General features: G+C 37.1%; 1 protein-coding gene across 4 annotated transcripts in view; it reads right to left on the bottom strand.

Moving 5' to 3' along the window:
- The window catches only part of DENND4C (DENN/MADD domain containing 4C), a 119,650-nt gene that overhangs the window by 38,146 nt on the left and 72,004 nt on the right, over positions 1-9,500 (bottom strand). For 3 of the 4 annotated variants that reach the window (XM_010857067.1, XM_010857069.1, XM_010857068.1), the window contains exons 18-22: positions 8,481-8,609; positions 8,152-8,296; positions 7,730-7,876; positions 3,274-3,384; positions 2,049-2,195 (exon numbers count right to left, since the gene is read on the bottom strand). In XM_010857067.1, the coding sequence (XP_010855369.1) occupies positions 2,049-2,195; positions 3,274-3,384; positions 7,730-7,876; positions 8,152-8,296; positions 8,481-8,609 (679 nt within the window). The remainder of the gene's footprint in view (positions 1-2,048; positions 2,196-3,273; positions 3,385-7,729; positions 7,877-8,151; positions 8,297-8,480; positions 8,610-9,500) is intronic. The other variant, XM_010857070.1, reaches the window with a different exon arrangement.

The following is a 9,500-nucleotide window of genomic DNA, read 5'->3' as shown; positions in this document are numbered from 1 at the left end:
TTTTTAATCTGCTATCAATACGCTGGGAAAATAGGATTAAGGATATATCAGTTACTTTTTCAAAAACACATTTAGCTCCACCTCTTGAACAAAAACCCTCACCCCCTGCAAAATAAAGGAAATTGGAATCACAATAAAAAAAAAAAAAACAAAACTTTAGGAATGAGAAGTATTTCCACGTTAAAAAGCTAAGCAAATTAACTTCTATGAAGTCACAAACAGATATACTTACAGATAAGACAATTGACTTAGGGAAATGAACTGTAGCTACTATGCTGCTGCTGCTGCTGCTAAGTCACTTTAGTCGTGTCCAACTCTGTGCGATCTCATAGATGGCAGCCTACCAGGCTCCCCGTCCCTGGGATTCTCCAGGCAAGAACACTGGAGTGGCCTGCCATTTCCTTCTCCAATGCATGAAAGTGAAAAGTGAAAGTGAAGTCGCTCAGTCATGTCCGACTCCTAGCGACCCATGGACTGCAGTCTACCAGGCTCCTCCGTCCATGGGATTTTCCAGGCAAGAATACTGGAGTGGGGTGCCAAGTGCAAATAACACAGGCCAATCTCATTGTCTTTTAAAATCATACACTTAAATGTTTGTCTTACGGGTATTTGGGAGGGCCACAACATAATTGAAAGTAGTAAATTTATGGGAGTTACATGCCATAGAGTTACTTATTACAAATACTGATCCCCTGGAGAACGGAGTGGCAACCAACTCTAATACTCTTTCCTGGAGAACTCCAGGGACAGAGGAGCCTGGTGGGCTACAGTCCATGTGATTGCAAAGAGTTGGACACAACTAAGCAACTAACACTGTGACTGTATGACTTAATCATAAATAAGAAGTTGCTCAGGGTACCTATAATAATTGGACAAAAATTAAAAACCCGCTGGTATTTTTGTGTAGAATCTAAGTGATATGAATCTTTTTCTTCTGTATCCTTTCAGGTATAGGAATTACCCTGCTACACACAAGCCCTTTGGAATCTGACCACATAATTGCCTCTGTGTTCAGGATAAGTATGAGGCCTATCCTACAGTTCGTCTCTCATTATCAACCATAAGAAAGGAGGACAGAACTCAGAACAGGCACAACAGTAAGAAAAGTATTCCAGGACTTCCCCGGTAGTCCAGGGTTAAGAATTCACCTGCCAAAGCAGGAGAACAGATTTGATATCTGGTCTGAGAAGATCCCACATACTGCAGAGCAACCAAATTCATGCATCACTACTGAACCCGTGTTTGAAAGCCTATGAGTCCTACAGAAGACTCTGCAACAAGAGAAGCTGCTACAAGAAGATGCCCACACATCACAAGTGGAGAGCAGCTTCGGCTCACCACAACTGGAGAAAGGCTGCACACGGCAATGAAGACCCAGTGCAGCCATAAATGAAGAAAAATTTAAAAAATTACACAATACATGAATGCAGTCTTATTTTTTAAAAAAAGGTTTCCAAATAACATCTAAACACATTTAATACTCTTCTTTTTAAAAATGAAGTATTTTTAAATAACTATTTTAATTTCTTCTTTAGCCCATTTATAGGATTCAGCTTATTACTTTTGACCCTTGAGCATGTTCATTATAATTAAGCTAGCAATTTATAATGTCACTAAAGACACACATGGACCTACAGAAGTATGTTTTAAACACTTAATAACAAAAGTGCTGGACTTCCCTGGTGGTTCAGTGGTTAAGAATCTGCCTTGCAATGCAGGAGACATGGGTTCGATACCTGGTCCGGGAAGATCCCACATGCCGAGGGGCAACTAAGTCCAGGTACTGCAACTACTGAGCCCACACTTTAGAGCCCAGGAGGTGCAACTACTGAACCCATGTGCTGCAACCACTGAGGCCCGCATCCTAGAGCCTGCTCTTAGCAGCAAGAGAAGCTGCAACAATAAGAAGCCTGCGTACAACCAGAGAGTAGTGTCCAGCTCGCCACAACTAGAGAAAGTCTGCATGTAGCAACAAAGACCCAGTGCAGCAAAAAGATAATAAATTAATTAAAAGAAAATTACTTAATAACTTAAATGCAAACACTTACCAGTGCTACTTTTTCTGCCGTTGATATCAAATATACCAGATGGAACTTTCACAATACTGCTGCCCCACGCAGGAGGTTCAGCGGGACTCTGGGGCTCTGCACTAGGTTGAGAATGTTTGGCCACAACAGCAGAGACATTGCACACCTCTGGGAAAAAATATTTGGACATTATCATTCCTATTTTCACCAGTACTGAACAGAAACAGTACTTTTAAATATATCTTATGGACATTTTTTTCTATGTGGAGATGAATACATGATTATTTTATTACTGATTTATTCTGATTTATTTTATGCCATAAATGTTGCCAGTATTGACTGAAATAAATGCTTTATTTTAGCATTCATAATTCTAACTTGAGCATTCCTGAGTGAATCAATTAAGACTGGCCTTTTGTCACATTCCTCATCACTTCTCAAGCAGGAGAGGGGCTTGCTTCTGTATAATTCTGGAGCATAAAATAAGTGACACCATTAAAGAAAGGGAACTTTCGTGTAAGAGGACAAGAAGAACATCGTGTTATCATAAAGCCAAACAGTCCTCCATATTTTCTTAAAGTGATTACTAGAAAACATTTCTATCTCAGTGAGTACCCTAAAAGAAGAAAAACTACAGACTATATTGGAACTTACAAATGAAAAATGTCAACTTAGATAACTGAAGGACTTCTAGTGAAAGAGCATTTTAAAATAAAAGGTACACTGGAATACAAGTTTGATGACTCAAAGTTTAGTCCTGGTTCTGTCACGAAATAGTTACTTTACACTGGCAAATGAATACCACGATGGGTTGCACTTTCCTACAAAACTGAGGGCTGACCTACAGAGTCTCTAAAAATCTTTTAAATTCTAAAATTCAGAGACTACCAAAAATCTATCATATATGACAGAGAGTTTGTGCTAAGTCATTTCAGTCGTGTCCAACTCAGTGCAACCCTATGGACTGCAGCCCGCCAGGGTCCTTTGTCCATGCAATTCTCCAGGCAAGAATATTGGAATGGGTTGCCATGCCCTTCTCCCAGGGGATCTTCCTGACCCAGAGATCGAATGTGCTTCTCTTGGTCTCCTGCGTTGGCAGGCAGGTTCTTTACCACTAGCACCACCTGGGAAACCCATAGATAACAGTACATAATATTCTGAACATTATCACCAAAATTATCAAATAAGACTTTTAAATAATAGAGGTAACTCACTAAGTAAAGCTAAGTAAATATCAGTACTTAACCTTCTGTTTTAGTTATTAAGTCTCCTGATACTCGTTCTTCAGGCACGTGAATTTCTGCATCATCCTTTAAAAGTTCATCCTTAGACCCATAGCCTTGGTCAGACTGACCACCTGTTAAAAAGAATAAAGGCTGACATATGTTTTCATATATTTATAGTCCAACTATAAAACGTCAAAAGGAAATTCCACCAACTTATGCAATTCAACTTCTAAAAAGAAAGAAGAGACGAAAGCTCACAAAGCACACAAAACATTTTACAACAAAGATAAGAAGCAAAGAACAGCAGAAAGGAATTTCAAAACTAAAAACCATTACATACTTGAAAGCAATGCATCTTAATTTCCTCATGTATAAATTAGTAGATTTGGATGCTTTGAAAGTTTCTTTTGGAGTGTATTTATAAAATGCTACCTTTTGTGTTAAGACAGAAGTGGAAATAAAACATACACCTGCTTACTTCTGCAAAAAGAAATCCAAGAATAATAAACCATAAAACAATAAAACTGGTCACCAACAAAAGGTGAGGGGAAAACAGGATGGAAGGGATAGAGAGGAAACTGCTCTAACTACGGTTATCATATTGCTTTTTTATTTTTGGAAACATAATTTCTACATATTCAAAAATTAAATCAGCAAAACTGTGGGTGGGGGTGCAACTAAAACTGAATGTGCACAGAAACAAAAGAAATCAATTGTTTATGTGCAACATAACCACACTTAAAGGATGGGAGAGGACTAATCCAAGTAACTTCTAATACATTATTTTGAGTATACACCCTAAGCCTGAGGGATACTAGTCAAATTCTGAACTCCTTCAGTTTGTTCCTCACAGGGAAATGTGTGTAGCAGTGCTGAAACAATATTATGTGTACCGGAAGACTGAGCAATTGAGTAAATGTGATGATGTTGGGAACAAAGATTCTTACTATGGAAGAAGAGAGATTTTTTACAAAAGAAAAAAAAAATGACATGCAGAAAGGCAAAGAAAAACTTGTGTAACTGAGTTGGAATTAGAAGTATTTCTAAAATAATATAAAAAATTTTCTAGCTCTGCTGAAAAAGTCTAGACCACCACCCTGGAGGGAGTAAGCATATCTAGGGCCCAGATCTTGGTTTCTAAAATCTATTGCCCATTAAAAGGAAGCTGAGATCCTTGAAGAAATGGCTGATTCCAGAGCTCAGGCAGGGAAGGTACAAGAATGAGCTAGGAACACTTTGTTATGTAAGAAAGCAAGTGCTCAAAGACACGAGAGGACATTTCTAAAGGACATCCACCACCTTACAACCATCACAGCAGTAAAGACTGGTCCAGGCAAGAATCATCAATGGATGCTAAACTTAAAAGGGGAAGTGTAATGAAAAAGCAGATATTCTTGCATAGTCTCAGAGTATCTCTTCACAAGTGGCTTATTATCTGCAGGAGGGCTAATAGTAACTAACAGAAACCAAACGCTGACACCAAGTAACCAAAATCAACACCACCAACGAGGAACAGACAGAACTGTGGCCTCTGAGATGTGACCGTCTCAGAAGGCTGTAACAGCATTTCTGTATTTCTGTAGAAGAGCCATGGGTGCATAATCTAATTTAACCACAGGCAAACATCAAACAAACTCAAATTTGGCAGCGTTTCACAAAATAACTTGATTTACTCTTCAAAAAGGTCAAGGTCATGAAAGACAAAGAAACAGTGAGGAACTATGCTGGTTGAAGGTGACTAAAGAGAAGGAGTTAAGTACCATAAAGGAGGTTACAACTGACCACACTGGGATAACAACTCTACATTAAAGTGGTATACAATGTTTCCCTGAGTCAGTAAACCACACTGCAGTCCTGTCAGAGCAAACACTACTGCAATATTAAGAGGTAAGAGGGCAAGATGTATGCAATCTGCTCTCACATAATGGGGAAAAATGTGTGTATGCATATAGAAAGAAAATGATAAATGTGTTAACCTAAAAGTGAATGAAGCTAGATAAAAGTTATTCAAGAGTTTTTGGTAGTACTCTTGAAACATTTAATAAGCTTAAAATGATTTCAAAATAGTTTTTTAAAAGTCTACTTTGGCTTCAATGTTCCATCATTTTAAGGAAATAAATTTCAGGAAATAAAGGCAAGTTCCTAGGGAAACATTATCAAGGATGTCAATGAAAAACACATAAAACAAAAAATATAGTGACTTCCACTGTCTACAACTTTTTATTTTTTTATTTTTTTCACTTTCTGTCGCTCTTTAAAGTGCCATTGAAACTATGGGTTTGCCAATAACAAAACAATCAAACAAAAAACTTGCTATTTAGATCACCAACAAGGACCCACTGAATAGCACAGGGAACTATGCTCAATATTTTTTAATAACCTATAAGGGAAAAGAATCTGAAAAAGAATATATATATATATATATATATAACTAAATCGTTGTACATCTGAAATTAACACAATATTATAAGTCTACTGTACTTCAATTTTTAAAAAAAATTTTATGAAAAATACTGCTATTAAGAATGACTACGTTCAGTCATTTTCTTATTGGCCCTCAGAAAGTCTGGTAAAACATTATGGTGCCATGAAACGGACACTGGACTGGGAACTGAGTAAACTGATTAAACTCAGATATGCCTTCAATAAGCTAACTGACTCAGTATCAGGTACCAAATGGAAAGATTCTATGAGATAATACTTCATGAAAAGAGTAACTTAAGCATCTGGGCTGGCGGTTTCCAAAAGTATCAGATGACATCACCAGAAACTCTACAGAGACATAATCATGGTAAATTCAATACTAGAGCTTCAGTCATTTGAAATGTAACTGAAAAGAAATATATGAAATAGGGATCTGAAGTTTCTTCCCCAACTGGGGAATACAGAATCTTCATTCAGTTTCCCAGTATTACTAGATCTTTTTTTTCCCCTTAAAGGAGACCAACTTAATAATCTAGAGAGAGAAGGAGAGTGCTTACTATAATAATAATTATTATTGTAAGTGGTAAAATGTTTTCATACCACAAATTATTTTCTTGGTTTTTCACAAATGAAATCAGTTTATTCTGTAAGTACTAGGAAAAAATATACGAGAAAATAAAATAAGGTGTTTTCAAATTAAAGTCTAGTGAAAATTCCTACATGTTGAAAGAAATTTAATTTACAAACAGGATTGTAACTTATAGTTTTATGTTGATTTTCACCAACTTATACCTGCTTCTGTAATCATGGGGGTAGTTTCTAGCACAAGAATCAGCAGATTAGTTTTAGCAACCAAAACCTACCTCAACAGCTAGAATACTGAAATCTTTAATGCCCATAAAACTATTTGACACAATGATACTACAAATCACCCTCAAAATAAGAATTGTAGACAGGCATAGCATATTTTCAAGTAAGATAACAAATATGCTTTGCAAGTTAATCATAAAGTTACTTGGGCATTTTCAGTAGTACATATATGATTATACAGAAGAAAAAGCCAAGAAAACTGAAATTGTTTTCTACTTGTAAAGGTACTTAAAACCAAAGGCCTTTCCCCCACCCATGCATGTCAGCAAAGTTTAACCTAATAAATGGGAAATTACCTGAAGTGGTTAACATTCAAGGGTAGAATTAATGCACACGTGTATCCATAGCTTCACGTCATACAAGTCTGTCTGCACCCCACACCATAACAGCCAAGGACAAATGCAGCACCCAGAAACAGCACAGAGCATAAAGCAGAGCAACAAAGAGCAGAGAAAAGGAAACTTCAGTCATTGAGACAAGTTCATCAGATGAAGCACAGGAATTAAGACTCAGAGTTCTTTATAAAGAAAAGCTTGAGATACTAATTAACAACAAAAAGAAAAAACACAAGAAGGATGTGCAACACACATGTAAAATATGCTACTTTAATTAAGCTTATTTCTAACTTCAGAGGATAGAGCTTTGAATGCCCATGGCTTTGTATGTAAAACTACAAAACTTCAGCAGTTTTGCAGATTTTAAAAAGTGTCATTTAAGGTAATGACCAAGCAAAGAATACTTTTTTCTCATGGTGTGTGACTTCTTTTCATTCCTTTTTAATATTCATAATTCAAATATTTAATAACTATTATCCACTTAATGAAAAAAGGACTTGCAATTTGCATTACTATCAGTCAACTTTCTCAGCTCACAATACTTAAAACAAAAGGCCTATTATATAATTCCTACCAATTATAGCATATACTTGCACAAATTAATGAGAACAAACACAAAGTACCATTGAGAGCCTTTTGTACAGCACTCCGAAGTTAATTTTATACTACAGGAAATAAAGAGACATGGTCTGCAGCCAGAGGTCTACCTTCTCCCCTTATTTATACATGGTATTTTTAAGGTACTCGTACCGCACGAGCTTGAAAGAGGAAGGTAAAAACTTTTTTGAAAAATGGAAGACTTAACGTGAGAGTTAAGTGAAGGGTTAGTGAATCCAGATTTTAGTACCTGTGCTAGAGTGATTGTCAGTGAAATCAAGCCTGATTAAATCTCTGACGAAGACTGTGTGCTCCCCACTGTTAGCATCATTAGAACTATCCACGCTACTGTGGCTCACCGTGTCCCCATCACTTCCACCTGTGGCATTCTGGGGAGCTGAAGACAAGCACAACAGCAATTCAGTAACTCATGCACTGGTAATCTCTGAAACTAAACATGAGTGACTCACAGTTCTTTTAAAGTTGCAGAATACTTTCTAAATCTGTGAGAGAAGAAAATAATTTGGGGCTAAAGCAACCTCTATCTTTAGTAGTATATGAAAATATCAACTAGAATTCACCTCTATTTTCTGCCTCATATAATTAAAAATTCATATGCCTATAAAACTTATGGTTCAGCAAGAAAGTTATCTTTCCAATCACATGTATTACCTGATATTGAGGAGACCTGTGACTTTTGCACGGTATTTTTAAGCGGCTGCCTAAACTGTGCCAAGCCACGTACCACATTCCGTACCTTCGTCCACAAGAAGATACCACTGCGGGTACTGCTAGGCCACGGGCTCTCCAAAACTACCTAAAGGTAAAATAACGGTTAAAATAATGATTATTAGGAATATTAAATTTTTAAATGCACACACATATAATATATACAAAAGGAATTCTACCCCCAAACCTCTAAGTTTTCTAAATAATAAAATGTGTAGAAATTTATCAGTCTTAATAAACAGCATATATTGCCTAATGTCAATCCTACTTACCTTATTATAATAGCCATAAGTAATAGCATTTGGCTTTATTTTAGCAGTTTTCATTTCAAATAAAACTCTCACTGCTAAAACAGGATGACCCCAAAGTCCACAAAGTTGCATCACTACTCGATAGCACACCTAAAAAAAATAACATCAGAGCATTAGCATATTAGTCTGTGCCTTGTAAAGGTTTTTAAATGACTTCACTCAATTCCTGTCAAAGTTATCAAGCAATAGTTATTACTCTTTTGTCCTTTGTTCTGGTTTGAGAGTCTCGGTAAACTATTCTAAAAACCTATTCATTAATGGAAGTACCAGCACTATTAACTTCTCCATATAAGACCTATGGGCACACATAACATTGGTTTCAGTAACAAAATTTACACAAAGAGACCACTATTATTTTCCATAATATGAGAAGGAATTCATTTGCACAGTATTTTTAAGCGGGTGCCTAAACTGTGCCAAGCCACGTACCACATTCCGGACCATTTTAAAATCACACATGATTAAAATGACTCTCTCCTAAATCATGTTTTATATTTTATGCTAAAGGAATTAAAAGCAGCATCTCTAGGATGCCTATATAACAAAAAGAATTCTATAGACCCAGGTCTTAAAAAAAGAAGAAAGTTGAAAACACATCAGTTCAGTTCAGTTGCACGGTCACGTCCGACTCTTTGCAACCCCATGAGTCGCAGCACACCAGGCCTCCCTGTCCATCACCAACTCCTGGAGTTCACTCAGACTCACGACCATCGGTCAGTGATGCCATCCAGCCGTCTCATCCTCTGTCGTCCCCTTCTCCTCCTGCCCCCAATCCCTCCCAGCATCAGAGTCTTTTCCAATGAGTCAACTCTTCGCATGAGGTGGCCAAAGTACTGGAGTTTCAGCTTTAGCATCATTCCTTCCAAAGAAATCCCAGGGCTGATCTCCTTCAGAATGGACTCGTTGGATCTCCCTGCAGTCCAAGGGACTCTCAAGAGTCTTCTCCAACACCACAGTTCAAAAGCATCAATTCTTCGGCAC

The sequence above is a fragment of the Bison bison genome, unplaced genomic scaffold (assembly GCF_000754665.1).
Source record: "Bison bison bison isolate TAMUID 2011002044 unplaced genomic scaffold, Bison_UMD1.0 scf7180017864376, whole genome shotgun sequence".
Classification (NCBI taxonomy): domain Eukaryota; kingdom Metazoa; phylum Chordata; class Mammalia; order Artiodactyla; family Bovidae; genus Bison; species Bison bison.
The sequence above is the reverse complement of the archived record's forward strand: the minus strand, read 5'-3'. Positions and strand labels throughout refer to the sequence as shown.